The 16,998-nt window shown below is 40.8% G+C and overlaps 1 protein-coding gene and 1 pseudogene across 7 annotated transcripts in view; both read right to left on the minus strand.

The window, feature by feature from the left end:
- The window catches only part of Cr1 (complement C3b/C4b receptor 1 (Knops blood group)), a 120,193-nt gene that overhangs the window by 54,264 nt on the left and 48,931 nt on the right, over positions 1-16,998 (minus strand). For all 7 annotated transcript variants that reach the window (XM_074048437.1, XM_074048438.1, XM_074048441.1 and 4 more), the window contains 4 exons: positions 16,526-16,611; positions 14,432-14,650; positions 2,918-3,097; positions 2,156-2,255 (listed from right to left, as the gene is read on the minus strand). In XM_074048437.1, the coding sequence (XP_073904538.1) occupies positions 2,156-2,255; positions 2,918-3,097; positions 14,432-14,650; positions 16,526-16,611 (585 nt within the window). The remainder of the gene's footprint in view (positions 1-2,155; positions 2,256-2,917; positions 3,098-14,431; positions 14,651-16,525; positions 16,612-16,998) is intronic.
- On the minus strand, positions 11,391-12,474 carry LOC109675103 (poly(rC)-binding protein 2 pseudogene; annotated as a pseudogene).

Genomic DNA, 16,998 nt, shown 5'->3' on the forward strand with positions numbered 1-16,998 from the left:
GGGTTCCTTGGGATAGTCTATCTTATTTTGTTGGGGGTCTGGAACTACGTATCTGTTTTCTTCATTTCCCTCTGAAACCTGTACTAATTTATTTTTTGGGGGTGAATGGTTTTCATCCTCCCATTATTCTACTTGGTGCTGTTTCTATCCCTGTTCTTTGTGTAATTTAGTATTAGCTAACTTACAATATTAAAACTAATGCAACCAAGAAGGAAAAAGAGAGAAGGAAAAGAAAAGAGAACCAAAGAAATCAACAGGGGAGGATGGTGGAGTAACAAACAATGAAGAAGACAAACACTTAGAGGGAATGAGAAAAAAGGAAAAAAGGAAGAAAGAAAGAAAGAAAGAGAAAGAAAAACAATTATTGTCCAAAGAAATCCATAGGGAGAGATGGTAGACTAATAGACAGTGGTCAAGACACGCACTTAGAGAGAGAGAAAAAAAAATTCCAGGTGCAGGAACAATGGAATTTCAGGCTTGGTAGTTCTGGTGTTGCTCCTTCATCATCCAGTCCTGGTGTTGGTGTTTAAGCAGTAGTACTGTCATAGTCTCGCCAGTGGTTGGGTTAGGAGATGAGTTTTCTGTCCTATTTCAAGCAGCAGTTCATCTGTCACCTGCAGTCAACCGGGCACTCTTGCAGGCTCTGTTATTTGAAAGTTCGAGCAGAGAGCTGCCCCTCCCCACTTCTCTGGTGCCCTTTTTACTTCCTTGTTTATTATTCAGTTTTTTTCTTCTTTTTTTTTTGTTTTTGCAAGGCAGGGGTCGGTCTGTTCAGGGGGCTATGCTGGTCTATCCCAGGGGTGGCTGTGGGAATGCTGCATGCTGTTTATTTGCTCACCTGTTGGTCCCTGTCTCCCTAGCAGGTTTGGAGCTGGTGTCTGGCAGCACAGGATTCCTCCTGTTTTCTGAAAGCAACGTGGTGTTGAGAAGCTTGAATGGGCTGGGGGTTCAGGATATCGGCGTCATGCTTATTCCTGGTTTTTTTTTTTTTCTTTTTCTTCTGCCAAGTGAGGCTCCAGCTTCTCAGGAAGATTTTGATCCACAGAGCTCATGCTGTCTGCTTCTTCCCTCTAGATCTCCCTCAAGATCTTGGATCTTGATAATGCTCATTTTACCATGTCAGATTCTGTACTTCACTATGCAAGTCTGGGTTGGTGCACGGTGCTCTGTGGGCCTGGGTTGGTGCACGTAGCTCTGTGGGATTAGGTTAGCACATGCTCCTTGCAGGATTTGCTATGGCAGCACTGACCTGGCCCATACCTTCTGACTGATCCTGCTGCTCACATTCAGAGAGCGGCTGGGGCAGTGCCTTCACTATGTGAGCAGTGAGGTTAACACCAGCCACGGCACCAGGATCTGGGAGCACTTCATACTTGACGTGTTCAAAGGGGGTTGAATTGTGTCTCAAAAATGATATTTTAATTCTGTAACTTGGTCCCTATGAATAAGACTTTGTTAGGAAATGGGTCTTTTCAATTGTGATTGAGTTAAGATGAGGTCTTTAGGGTGGGCCCTACTCTAACATGTATGATATCCTTATAAGAAGAGAGAACACTGGATATGAAGACTCACAGACAGGAGACACCATGTAAAGTGTGGACACAGAGGAAGGAAGCCTAGGTGAAGACAGAAATGGAATCTAGATTTTTATTCCACATGCCTGGGGCTATCAAAAATCAAGAAGGTCCCTCCCCTGGAGGCTTCAGAGAAAGCAGGGTCCCACCAACACCTTGATTTTACACTTCTAGCCTCTAGAACAGAATTCCAAAAATCTCTCTGTTTTTAGTCACCCATTTTGTAGTACTTTGTTATGGCAACTATAGCAAAGTAATAGTGCTGTCGCTGTTAAGATCTGTTCTTCTCACACAGCTGCTCCAGGCCTTCCCTTTTTTCCAGAAAGGTCTACCCTGGTTAGGATCATTTGTAATTCAACTGCACCCTCTCACCTGATCAGTGCCCAATAGGCACTATCATGGCATCCATCAAGGATGGATCTTGATCATACCTTTGTTAATGACAATCAGAAGTTAAACAACTATATCCAAATCTTCTAAGAATAGGCAGTAATAGGCCAGTTGTTCTTCCTGAGATATGACTAGAAGGTAGTACTGCTGTTCCAGAACCCTTGAAATAAGACATTCTGTGGTCAACTCACCCTTCACTACAGGTATAATAAATTCTGGATCCAAACCGTGTGTCTGAGACTACACGCACCATGCCGTTCACAGGATCAGAAGGAGTTTTACATAGTTTACCTATGGGAAGCAAATAGAACTTTGGAGCCAGCATGAGTTGAGCTTTTCTAGCACACAATGTCCCAGCCGACTTAGTGTGTGATAAAGCATACTCAGTTGACATTGGTCCACAGATTTTGCCACCAGACTGCCTTTTAGGATCTGCTATCTTCTAAGTACTACTTCCAAAAAGCCCTCCCCTCCAGATCAGTCTTATCAAAATGTAAAGGTCACTGTGACCTTATAGACTATGAATGCATTTCAATGTTAAAAAGCATTTCTTCCCACCTAGCTATTCAAATAGAATTTGTCTCTCTCTAAACAAATTTTTTTTTTGTCTTTCTTTTTTGGTGCTGGGATTGAACCCAGGGCCTCACGCATGCTAGGGAAGTACTGTAGCACCGAGCTACATCCGAGCCCTCTCTAAACAAATTTTTCACAGTCTCAAATCATTTATTTAATTCCCCAGGGAACAGACATTCTCTCCATGAATCTTCCCTGACGTGCTCTTAGGAAGTGGATGCCTCGAGCAGTGACCAGCTGACCTACAACCCAACTTCTATACCCGTCTATCTGAAAATGTTTGAGAAATGTTTTCTCATATTCAAAAATTGAAACTATTAAATCAGATCCTACACATGCATTGACAGACACAGGAAAATTTGCAAGGTAGGGTTACTCACGTTTACAGACATCTTTGGGACTTGACCAGATCAAGTTTTCTAGACACATGATAGAGAACGACCGCCTGAAGTACCCAGGGCGGCATTCAAACTCTAGGGATGTCCCAATGGGAAATTCTGACTCGCTGGTTTGGGTTTTCAGCTTAGCAAATTGAAAACGGTCTGGGGCTTTACAGTGACCTGAAGAAAAGAAATCAGGGATGTTAGCATTAACAAAGATACCCAGTGCTTTCCCTTGTTAGATTTGATTCCAGAAGAAAAGAAATTTCTTGGTTATGGACAAATAATTTCCTTGTAATGTTGGGAGGGAAAGTTTCATTAGCTCACGCCCATCAGAAAACATACTATCTGAAAGGCTAGTCTGCTACCCGGTCTTTCTTCTTGTATAGTTCAATGTAAACATCATTCTGATTTAATATTTCACATTTTTAGGAAGCCAGAAAGAGTCCCAGTGCTCAACTTTTACTTTCCTTTTTTTTTTGAATGCAAGACTATAAATGAACTGTTATTAGAAACAAGACAGTTAAAGTATGCAGGCATGAACAGAGGCACAGACATTCCTAAGAAGCTGAATCCCAATTGCATTCAGTTCCATCTGTTTTCATAGGCAGACATGTGCATCCCCCCTCTACCCTCAGAGAAGCGCCTGTCTACTCTAAACTTAAGTCCTGGGAAAATATATCCTCAATCTTTGGGCATAAGCTTTACAAAGACCAACCAGGTACAGTGTCATGGGAATAAAGGACCAAAGGCCACTAAAAAACATGGAGTGCTAAACAGAAGAAAATATCTTAGTCGGAATAGTCTTCTGTTCAAACCCAATGGTGTCCTGTGTGGGATAAAGGTACAAAAATGACAGCAAGACAACAGGAATAAAACCCACATGAATCACTGTGGCATCCAATTTCTATTCACAAAGAAAAAGCTCCAGTCCATCTTTTAATTTTTTAAAAAAATTCCTGACATTACAGAACTAAACTGAAATGTATTAATATTCCACTCTTACATTCTCCTTGACAAATAGAAAAATTCATGAGCCAAAAGAAAACAAAACAACCAAAAAAAGGGGGGAGGGGGAGAACTTTTAAAACTAAATATGGATCTGAGCATTAACAGGTGAACAGAGAAAGGAATTAAAATGCTTTAAAATATCAGGAGTGGATGATAAAGTGTGTAGAAACTGAAAATTTACAAACTATTTAAAACCCAGAATCTCTGACTGTTCAGAAACTACACAGATGGAGAGATTCCAAGATGCGGCTAGAGGGAGGAAGCAGAAAGCGAGCCTCCTATAGTGAAATCCTGGAGAGACGCTGGAGACACACTTTGCAGGCATAATCACTGAGAAGAGGCATAACTTTGACCCCTCCACACCTCCAGCCGGCGCAGAGAATCTCCACTTCATGTTAAACGGAGAAACAAGGAGGGCCCCCGGGCCGCCAGTCGCTGGTGCCGATGGCTTGGGAAGACGCGGACCAGGTGAGCTTTGCGGTACACAGTACTCCCACAGACAAGCCTGGGCCAGAGCAGCATAGCCCCCTGAACAGACCAACCTCCACCCGGGGGAAAAGAGAAACTGAGTAATAAGCAATAAGAGCAAAAAAGACATGTGGGAAAGAGGATGGGGTGCACTGAGCACCGAAGATTGGGGGAAGGGAACCCTTCCTGGGACTGTAAATAAACAAGCCGGCCTGGCTGGAGAGCCTCTGGTGGGAGCAGGGGCGCGTGCCCAGCAACCAGGAGCGGGAAAGCTTGTGAGAGTGGCGGAGGGAGGAAAACTCCACAGGAGAGCAGGGAAGACCCACTTCCCACGTGAACTGTAAGCAAATATGGTGGCTGGCAGGAGCAGTAGCACCTCCCAGTAATCAGGAGCAGGAAAGCTTGTGAAAGTGGAGGTGGGAGGAAAACTGCACAGGCAGGGGGAAGACCCACATCCCACATGAACTGCAAATAAACATGAAGGCCTGACAATGTGGGGGCAGTGTCACTTTTCCCAGTGTGCTTGGAAAGGGGAAAGCTTGTAGCAGAGGCTCATGCACGGGAGAAATCTAAGTAAACAAAGCCTGCAGGGCCAGGTGAGTGCTAAGCTCACCCCAGAGATCTGCATAAACAACGCCTCCAGCAACAGCAGGCTGACAGCAGCCGGCAGGCAAGCCACAGCTGCAGATACCATTCTCAGAATTGTCTCCGGACTCTTTTTTTTTCTTTGTCTCCCTACCTTTGATGAGAGAACAACCAAATTACACCTGCATGCTGAAAAACTTACTGAAACTGTATTGCATTTGAACTTGGAACAATTGGTGGGGTTTTTTTTTTGTGTGTGTGTGTATAGTTTTGTTCTACTTTATGCATCCCCTTTGATGAGACAACTACAAACAACGTCTGAGGCACCATCTCCAGGATTGGAGGCGGAGACGGACACCCAAATTATTAAGACTGAAACTTCATTGCATTTGAACTTGGAGGTTTTTTGGTTTTTTGGGTTTTTTAAAACTTTCTATTTTTTCATTTTATTTTAATACATTTTTAAATATAGATTTTTCTTTCATTTACTTATTTTTTTATTTTTATTCTTATCTTTTTTATTTTTGATTTTCAATCCTCTCTCTGTCTCTCTAATGTCTATTCAGCTTACTGTTGATTAGTACACTAAAATTCCCTTTTTATACATTTGAAATCTTCTTGTCTGATACCTTGTTCTGTTTTCTCTTTCCAGTCTGTATATTTGTTTTTCCCATTTCTTTAACTTCTTGCTTTCCAGCTCAGCTCACCCTTCCATTCTAAATATTACCATTGTTATTATTACAAGCAAGAAAATACTTGATTGCACACAGTACAGGGACAGTAACAACACCAAAGACAATGATGGGAAGACAGAAAAAACAGGGAAACCAGTTTCCCCACAGCAAAAAATTAGTACAGGAACCAGAGGGGAATGAAGAAAACAGATACTCAGATCCAGACTCCAACAAAATGAAGATAAACTATGCCAAAGGACCCAATGAAGCCCACAAGAATAATTTAAAAGAAGACATATGACAGGTACTCAAAGAGAATTTTATAGAGATGAAACTGGATAGGGTCAACCAAAATGTACAGGAGACACTCAAGAAAATCCAAGACAACAAAAATAGAGAATTTGAAAAAGCAAAAGAAGAAATAATGGGAACCATAGAAGCACTGTATAAACACCAAAGCGAAACAGAGAACATGATGAATAAATGGATAAATGAACTCAGGACAAAAATAGACAACATTAAAGAGGAAACCAGCCAGGATATGGAAAACATCAGAAAAAAGAACAAAACAGAACTGCAAAACAAAATGGAAGGCCAATCCAGCGGAATAGAACAAACAGAAGAAAGAATCTCAGAACTTGAAGATGAAATGGTAATTAAAGGAAAAACTGAAGAACTATTAATTAAACAACTCAAGACATGTGAAAAGAAAATGCAAGAACTCACCGACTCCATCAAAAGACCAAACTTGAGAATCATGGGCATCGAAGAAGGAGAAGAGGTGCAAGTGAAGGGAATGCGTAATATATTCAACAAAATAATAACAGAAAATTTCCCAAATCTAGAGAAAGATATTCCCATACAAATGCAAGAGGCCTCCAGGACACCAAACAGACCAGATCAAAATAGAACTACTCCATGACATATCATCATTAAAACAACAAGTTCAGAAACTAAGGAAAGAATATTGAAGGCTGCAAAGAGAAAAAACAAGTAACATACAAAGGTAAACCCATCAAAATCACAGCAGACTTCTCAACAGAAACATTAAAAGCAAGAAGAGCGTGGGGTGAGATCTTCCGGGCACTGAATGAAAATAACTTCAACCCCAGGATACTCTACCCAGCAAAGCTATCATTCAAAATAGATGGAGCAATAAAAGTCTTCCATGATAAGCAGAAACTAAAACAATATGTGACCACAAAGCCACCATTACAAAAGATTCTGCAAGGGATCCTGCACACAGAAAGTGACACCCAACTTAACCATGAAAAGGCAGGCAGCACCAAACCACAGGATAAGAAAAAGCAAGACAGTAGAGAGTAACATCAAGTTAGGTACACACAATCAAACCTTCAAACAACTAAGATAACTAAATGGCAGGAATCACCACATACCTATCAGTACTAACACTTAATGTTAACGGACTTAATTCACCCATCAAAAGGTACCACTTGATGAAATGGATTAAAAAGGAATATCCAACAATTTGTTGCTTACAGGAGACCAATCTCACTGACAGAAATAAGCATAGGCTAAGGATGAAAGGCTGGAAGAAGATTTACCAAGCCAATGGCCCCCGAAAACAGGCAGGAATAGCAATACTTATCTCCGACAAAGTAGACTTCAAACCTACATTGATCAAATGAGATAAAGGACATTCCATACTAATAAAAGGGGAAATAGACCAAAAGGAAATAATAATCATCAATCTGTACGCACCCAATGTCAACGCACCCAATTTCATCAAACATACCCTGAAAGACCTAAAAGCATATATAAACGCCAAGACAGTGGTTGTGGGAGACTTTAACACTCCATTATCATCAATAGATAGGTCATCCAAACAAAAACTCAATAAAGAAATCCAAGATCTAAAATATGCAATAGATCAAGTGGACCTAGTAGATGTCTACAGAACATTTCATCCAACCTCTACACAATATACATTCTTCTCAGCAGCCCATGGAACCTTCTCCAAAATAGATCATATCCTAGGGCACAAAGCAAGCCTCAGCAAATATAAGAAAATAGAAATAATAACATGAATACTATCTGACCACAATGTAGTAAAAGTAGAACTCAACAACAAAAGTAAAGACAAAAAACATGCAAACAGCTGGAAACTAAATAACTCATTACTTAATGAAGAATGGATCATCGATGCAATAAAAGAGGAAATTAAAAAGTTCCTAGAAGTCAATGAAAATGAAAACACAACCTACCGGAACCTATGGGACACAGCTAAGGCAGTCTTGAGAGGAAAGTTTATAGCCATGAGTGCATATATTAAAAAGATTGAAAGATCCCAAATCAATGACCTAATGATACATCTCAAACTCCTAGAAAAACAAGAACAAGCAAATCCCAAAACAAATAGAAGGAGAGAAATAATAAAAATAAGAGCTGAAATCAATGAAATAGAAACCAAAAAAACCATACAAAGAATTAATGAAACAAAAAATTGGTTCTTTGAAAAAATAAACAAGATCGATAGACCCCTGGCAAACCTGACTAAAATGAGGAGAGAAAAAACCCAAATTAGTAGAATTAGGAATGCAAAAGGGGAGATATCAACAAACACCATGGAAGTCCAGGAAATCATCAGAGACTACTTTGAGAACCTATATTCAAATAAATTTGAAAATCTAAAAGAAATGGACAGATTTAGAGATACATATGATCATCCAAAACTGAACCAAGAGGAAATTAATCACCTAAATAGACCTATAACACAAAATGAAATTGAAGCAGCAATCAAGAGTCTCCCCAAAAAGAAAAGTCCAGGACCTGATGGATTCTCTGCTGAATTCTATCAGACCTTTAAAGAAGAACTGATACCAACCCTCCTTAAACTGTTCCATGAAATAGAAAGGGAAGGAAAACTGCCAAACACATTTTATGAAGCCAGTATTACACTTATCCCAAAACCAGGCAAAGATACCTCCAAAAAGGAGAACTATAGGCCAATCTCCTTAATGAACATTGATGCAAAAATCCTCAACAAAATAATGGCAAATCGAATTCAGCAACACATCAAACAGATTATTCACCACAACCAGGTAGGCTTCATCCCAGGGATGCAGGGGTGGTTCAACATATGAAAATCAATAAACGTAATAAACCACATTAACAGAAGCAAAGACAAAAACCACTTGATCATCTCAATAGATGCAGAAAAAGCCTTTGATAAGATCCAACACCATTTCATGATAAAAGCTCTAAGAAAACTAGGAATAGAAGGAAAGTTCCTCAACATTATAAAAGCTATATATGACAAACCTACAGCCAGCATTATACTTAATGGAGAAAAATTAAAACCATTCCCTCTAAAATCAGGAACCAGACAAGGATGCCCACTATCTCCACTCCTATTCAACATAGTACTGGAATTCCTAGCCAGAGCAATTAGGCAAGAAGAAGGAATAAAAGGAATATAAATAGGTAAAGAAACTGTCAAAATATCCCTATTTGCAGACGACATGATTCTATACCTTAAAGACCCAAAAAACTCTACTCAAAAGCTTCTAGACATCATCAATAGCTATAGCAAGGTAGCAGGATATAAAATCAACATAGAAAAATCATTAGCATTTCTATACACTAACAATGAGCAAACGGAAAAAGAATGTATGAAAATGATTCCAAAAAAATCAAATACCTAGGTGTAAACCTAACAAAAGATGTGAAAGACCTCTACAAGGAAAACTATAAACTTCTGAAGAAAGAGATTGAGGAAGACTATGGAAAGTGGAGAGATCTCCCATGCTCATGGATTGGTAGAATCAACATAGTAAAAATGTCAATACTCCCAAAAGTAATCTACATGTTTAATGCAATTCCCATCAAAATTCCAATGACATTCATTAAAGAGATTGAAAAATCTACTGTTAAATTTATATGGAAACACAAGAGGCCACGAATAGCCAAGGCAATACTCAGTCAAAAGAACAATGCAGGAGGTATCACAATACCTGACTTCAAACTATATTACAAAGCAATAACAATAAAAACAGCATGGTACTAGCACAAAAACAGACATGAAGATCAGTGGAACAGAATAGAGGACCCAGATATGAAGCCACACAACTATGACCAACTTGTCTTTGACAAAGGAGCTAAAAATATACGATGGAGAAGTAGCAGCCTCTTCAACAAAAACTGCTGGGAAAACTGGTTAGCAGTCTGCAAAAAACTGAAACTAGATCCATGTATATCACCCTATACCAAGATTAACTCAAAATGGATCAAGGATCTTAATATCAGACCACAAACTCTAAAGTTGATACAGGAAAGAGTAGGAAATACTCTGGAGTTAGTAGGTATAGGTAAGAACTTTCTCAATGAAACCCCAGCAGCACAGCAACTAAGAGATAGCATAGCTAAATGGGACCTCATAAAGCTAAAAAGCTTCTGTTCATCAAAAGAAATGGTCTCTAAACTGAAGAGAACACCACAGAGTGGGAAAAAATATTTGCCAGCTATACTTCAGACAAAGGACTGATAACCAGAATATATAGGGAACTTAAAAAACTAAATTTTCCCAAAACTGATGAACCAATAAAGAAATGGGCAAGTGAACTAAACAGAACTTTCTCAAAAGAAGAAATTCAAATGGCCAAAAAACACATGAAAAAATGCTCACCATCTCTAGCAATAAAGGAAATGCAAATTAAAACCACACTAAGATTCCACCTCACCCCTGTTAGAATAGCCATCATCAGCAACACCACCAACAACAGGTGTTGGCGAGGATGCGGGGGAAAAAGGAACCCTCTTACACTGTTGGTGGGAATGTAAACTAGTACAACCACTCTGGAAAAAAATTTGGAGGCTATTTAAAAAGCTAGACATTGATCTACCATTTGATCCAGCAATACCACTCTTGGGGATATACCCAAAAGACTGTGACACATGTTACTCCAGAGGCACCTGCACACCCATGTTTATTGTGGCACTATTCACAATAGGCAAGTTATGGAAACAGCCAAGATGCCCCAGCACTGACGAATGGCTTAAGAAAATGTGGTATCTATACACAATGGAATTTTATGCAGCCATGAAGAAGAACGAAATGTTATCATTCGCTGGTAAATGGATGGAATTGGAGAACATCATTCTGAGTGAGGTTAGCCTGGCCCAAAAGACCAAAAATCATATGTTCTCCCTCATATGTGGACATTAGATCAAGGGCAAACACAACAATGGGATTGGACTTTGAGCACATGATAAAAGCGAGAGCACACAAGGGAGGGGTGAGGATAGGTAAGACACCTAAAAAATTAGCTAGCATTTGTTGCCCTTAACGCAGAGAAACTAAAGCAGGTACCTTAAAAGCAACTGAGGCCAATAGGAAAAGGAGACCAGGAACTAGAGAAAAGGTGAGATCAAAAAGAATTAACCTAGAAGGTAACACACAGGCTCAGGAAATTAATGTGAGTCAACTCCCTGTACAGCTATCCTTATCTCAACCAGCAAAACCCCTTGTTCTTTCCTAGTATGGCTTATACTCTCTCTACAACAAAATTAGAAATAAGGGCAAAATAGTTTCTGCTGGGTATCGAGGGGGTGGGGGAGAGATGAAGGGGGCGGAGTGGGTGGTAAGGGAGTGGGTGGGGGCAGGGGGGAGAAATGACCCAAGCCTGTATGCACATATGAATAATAATAATAATAAAAAACCAAAAAGAAACTACACAGATGGATCATGAGTGGTGGTGGTGAGCAGCAGAAAGGGATTATGGATGAATCTGCATTGTTCTAGCTGCTCCCCACGCCACCCATCTCGAGGAAAGCCTGGCATTGATTAGATATTGAGCCAGACTAATGCTGGCAGCGGATTTAGAGGTGGTAACCTGCCTGTCAGTAGATCCTTCCACTGGGTTCACAATTTTGATCTGTGCCCCAGCATCTGACGGATCTCATTGATTTTAGCACTTTGACGCCCAATTATGCAGCCAATCAAATCATTTGGAATGGTGAGTTCATGAGAAGTAGTCGGAACAGATGCATCCGAACCTGCACTGAATCCGGTGTTGATATGCGTCATGGGAAAATGAGACTGTCGCACTGCCAACTGTGCAGCTTGGTTAAATCTGGCTGTGGAATGGCATACTGTCCTTGAATGGTATAGGCCTCTAGAGATGGTCCCTCCAGGTCAGGGCTGAGGCATATGGACGGGGTGGTGTGGGGAAAGCTCGCACTGTCGCTGCTTGTGCTGTACCTGTCCTGAACACCTGCAAAGATGACTGGAGAGCTTGACGGCTTGGGCCGGTGCGGGATGGTCACGCCCTTCCCGGGTGGACTCCGCCATGACACGCAGATCTGTTTGACACACTCAATGATGGATTGCGGAATGCCAGCAGTGGTGATGGCCCCCTCAGTTGAGTTAGGGAGCATATCCCCTGCCACCTGGACCCGGGCCCCTGTACTCTCGGATTTCCTTGATCGTGCAACCACCTTTTCCAATGAGAGAGCCACACTGACTAGCAGGGACCACCAGCCTTAGGGTGACTGGGGGTCTACTGGCAGCTGTGCTATTGGTCATAGAGCTGCTGATGTCAATGATCATAGCAAAGGCTTTAAAGACGGCAGGAGTGGGTCCAGCCAAAGTGACAATTCTCTGAGGACAGCTCCCTTCTGAGATGTTGATACGTGCACCACTCTCCTCTCGCATCTTCTTAACCGATTCTCCTTTCTATCCGATGATACTGCCAACTTCCTTTCCATGCATGAGTGGCCGGATGGGGAGCGTGGCATTTCATCCACCTTCATCACACGGGTGTCCATGTCGAGCAGTGTTATAGGGAGCTGGACTTTGAGTGGTCAAGTCTTTGGTCATTGGTGGGGGTAAAAGCCAAAAACTGCAGGCACCAGGCGACTGAGGGGAAAGGGGAGCATGAGGGAGGGGGAAGGGGAAGATGGAAGGCCGAGGATGAACAATAGGGGAGGATGGGAAGGCCAGGGCCCCCTGCCCCCTGCGGGCTGGCGGGGGAGGAATAGGGGAGGGGAGTGAAGAGGAGGAAGGGGAAAGAGGCCCTGGGCGGGTGGAGGGCAGTGGAGGGGGGCAGGCGTAGAGGGCGCAGGCTGCAGCTGTTCTGGCTGCTGCCTCTGATGCTTGGGCTCAACTTTCACTTTTCTTATCTGGTTTCCTTGTACTTGCATCAAACCTCCTATGCAGAGACCATGAGCCAAGGCAGAGAACTCAAACTATTCCTGGGTAGCCATCAGTTTTCTAGATCTCATTTCTAAACAATCCACTTCAAATAGCATCTCCTTAAAACAAACTAATGAACAAACAAACACCAAAAACTATAGTTATCATGATAAGAAAACATTTCCCAAAGTATATTTTGAATTAAATTCAATTTCCACACTCCTATGTCCCAGTGGTTCTGGGTTCAAGGAGTCAAAAAACTCCTTTTGGATCCAAGTAATATTAAAATCAGAAAATTTTATGTGTGTTAGAACATAGGAACCATTTTCACGTAGTTTTGGCAATACCTTTTCTCTTAGCTTCTATTTCAGCTGTCCTCCACCACACCTCCAACTGACTGTTGGAAGAGTAAAAGTCTTACTAGAACTTACTCTGCACTCAGAGACTCTCTGTAATATTTACAGCCCGATTTCTCTTCTCTTGACCATATTAATGCAAGAATTTGCCTCATTGTCAAGATGTCTTCAGTGGAAGTGTATATATATTGCCTGTTGCCTTCTCTTCTCGGGGTTTGCATATTCACTTTGCTAGTGTCTAGTCTCTGGAGTCCATGTCATGACTGACACCTATCACCTCATGCCTAAATCACAAATCATGGGCCTGGCAAGTCTCCAGCCTCAAATCTAGTCGGTACAATTACCACTGCAGTCTCAGAATAGGGATCAGATGAGGAAATTTCATAGTACATAGTCGACTGCCTCTCTCTGTGGGTATGGTAAGTCTGGACCAGGTATCTGCATTTGTAAATTACATCCCAAGTGAAAGCCACAGTGTTGAAGGCAGGAAGAAGTCAAAATGGCTTCCAGAGACCAGAACTTGGTCCTTTTCAGTTTAGAATTGCTCTTGTCTCCGAGTTCCCTAGTGGTCAGTGCATTATGCCAGGATTAGCATCCCTTTCACCATTCACTTCTGCTCCCCTGTCCTCATCACCTGAAGGTGAATGTCTTAGGGGACCTGGGGGTTTTAGTCAGTCTTCTCCACTTTAGAAACACACCATCTCTTTACTTTGAATTTTTCCCTCTGCCTTTTCTCTCCACCTACATGGGAAATTTAAATAGCCAATATTAAGCTGGGTCTAAGTAGCAAATAAGATTTATTTTTATTTAGAATTTAGCCTAAGGAGGCTAAAGGAATTTACAACGCAGTCCAGTATTTAAAGAGAATACACAGAGGCTCAGGCCAAATAGGTAATTAAGATAGATTTTTGTCTGGCTTTATTCTCTGCTGGTCTGTATTTCTCTCCAAAAACTGTGAGGATGGTGTAACTAATACTAGTTAAGATTCATAGAAAATTGTTTTGAATTCTGATGATTAGAAATTATTTTCTTTCTAATTTTAATTAAGGACTACCCAACCTACCACTGCCTCCCTCCTTTGCACCAGTCCCTCCAGCAGCCACGGTTATCAGAATCTTATGTGATGATGTATCTTAAAACTATTTATTCCTGGATTGGCATTTAACTGTGTGAAGTGCACAGATAAAAACCAAACCGTAATTACAGGAATTTGAAGGGTCTAGTTTAGATATTCTGAGCCCATTGGAATAGGGGGTTGGACACTAACCTAGAAGTCCACAGCGAGGGGCAGGGCCACTCCAAATCCCGTTCCCTTGATGGTCACTTGTGCAGGTGATGGTGCTCTCTCCAATGAGGCTGAAGGTCATCCCTCTGTCTGGGTGGGGGTCACACATGTAAGTTACTGCTTTTCCAAAGGGAAAGACATCCAGAGGAGTTCCTATGTGTCTCCCATTCAGGATAGCCGGTGGACTTGAACAAAAGATTTCTGGAAAAAGGAGAGGACTCGTTTCATTGTAGTTTTCACCAGAGGTCTTCTGCAATCATAGCATGCTAGTCTGGGCTGCTTCAAAAATTCTGAGGAGATGACAGTGTGAGGTAGGCCTTTGTTAGGGCAGATCACATGACGTGAGATCTCCAAGTTTATTGCAAAAGTACAAGAGATAATTGAATCTCCCAGATACTTGGGTTTTCTGGATAACAGAAAATTTATATTTTAATCACACATACAAACTTTTAAAGAATAAAATCAACCACAATGGAGGGTAACTCATTTATTTATCCAACATATAAATTGACTGACAGAGTCAGTCAATCACTGACTGTATCAGCCACTTACCAGGGTCACCTTGGTGAAGAGCACAGAACTGGTCTTTTTCCTCCAAGGAGCTTCTACTCTTGGAAAATATTTCTAAAATTCATTCCATGTACTAATCACCTTAAAGAGATGAGCTGTTTTTTCTACCACTTATGGATATTGACCATCAACCTCAGTTATGACAGCAGTGCTGTCACAATGAATGGAAATGTACATAAATCATTGTGATATAAAAACTCGGAATGCACTCTGACTGATTGGCTTTTAAAATCTCTAGGTATGTTTATGGTTTATTTTTCTCTCTTTATTTTCTGTCAGGTTTCAAATTGTTACCTCTCTCATGTATCTGCTCATCAGCTTAGAGCGGTTCCTTACTCACTCATAACTGGTATTTCTAATTAGGCTTGGAATTGGGAAGAAGTTACTTCAATAGCAAGAGTTGTGAAAAATAAGAGAAAGGCTAAGCAGCCCATTCAATGATGGAGCTCTAGTGCATGATGGAAAGAGAGCCATTTGTCATTCTGCTTCGAGGAACAGAGTGTTTCCTGGATAGCAGAGATTTATGTACACAGTATGTTCTTATAAAACTTAATATAAAAAGCACCATAAGATGTCCAAATAGATTTCTAATAACATGAATATGTTAGTGCAATATGATTGCTTTGAAAACATGATGTCCAATCTTTAGGATCAAGAAATGAAGCAAAAATCTTATAATCTAGTAGAAAATATGAACAGACAAACTAGAAAAAATCAGTAGTGACTCTACATATGAGAATTTTTTAAAAAATAAGCTTAATATTTCTCTCTTTTTTTTTTCTGGCAGTACTGGTATTTGAACTCAGGGCCCTGTGCTTGCTAGGCAAGACCTTGACCACTTGAGCCACACCTCTAGCCCTAGCTTATTATTTCTGAACCACTCAGAGTAATTTATTTGGATACATATTTTGAGAATTTAAGGAGCCTCAAATTGCCTTTCCAGTCTCATGCTTTCCCACTTTTCCCTTATTGTGTTCTGATCTATGATTTCCACAGCTTTTTTTTTTGTCCATTTCCCCACTTGAATGAAATTAGCTCATCTTAATGACTGCTATCATTGCAGTTCCCGATGAATATCGGACATATTATGTGTTCAATAAGTGACTTAATCAATGCATATTTAGTATTAGTCTATTATCAAATAACTAGGAAAATTATAAGGTGAAAATACCTTAATAGCAGAAAAGAAAAAATAAAGACAAAAGAAAGGGAGAAAAAGAACAAAAGAAAGGGAAAGAAAAGAAGCTTGTGGAAGGTTCATGTTATCTCATCTTTCCTTACCTAGGAAAAAACTCACAGGAAACATTACATAGAATACAGAGTTCAAAATTACAGAGTCTGACCAAATAGTTTCAAAACAAGAAGATACATATATTGAGTCACAAAAAGTACTATTAAAATAAACATTTTCTGTCAATAATTCAGACTAGACAGGGAAGGCTATGAGTCAAAATACTAAACAACTTAAGAAGAGAGATTGGCCTGAGAGTTCCTCCTCCTACTCACGTTCACACACAGGAACGCTACTATTCCAAAGGCTTTCCGCTCCAACCAGGACACAATAAGTAGCAGAATTTCCTTTCAATCGAAACCTAAAGAAGAAAATGGCAGTGAATAGTGAGAGCTTTCAGCCAAAGTGTCATCCAGCCCCTAATCTGAGACCCAGCCAAAAAAACCTCAGAATTTTGAGGATCTGCGATCAGCAGGTGGCAGAGGTACAGAGGTAAGGTCATTCCTGAACATCACAGTTTCCAGCCAGAAGGCAAGTAGAATGATAGGGCACTGAGCCTGGCTGTGTAATATAGCCCTAGTTATTGAAGAAGGCAGTCATGGCATAGTTGCCATAGCCTGGACCCTGGACCCAGACACAGAGTCTCACTGATCATTCCATGATGAACTTGGTACAGTGCTCATTGTCATTACTGCAAACTCATCCTTCTAAGTCAACATGCTCAAGCTGACACCAGAACACATTAAAT

The sequence above is a fragment of the Castor canadensis genome, chromosome 11 (genome assembly GCF_047511655.1).
Source record: "Castor canadensis chromosome 11, mCasCan1.hap1v2, whole genome shotgun sequence".
Taxonomy (NCBI): domain Eukaryota; kingdom Metazoa; phylum Chordata; class Mammalia; order Rodentia; family Castoridae; genus Castor; species Castor canadensis.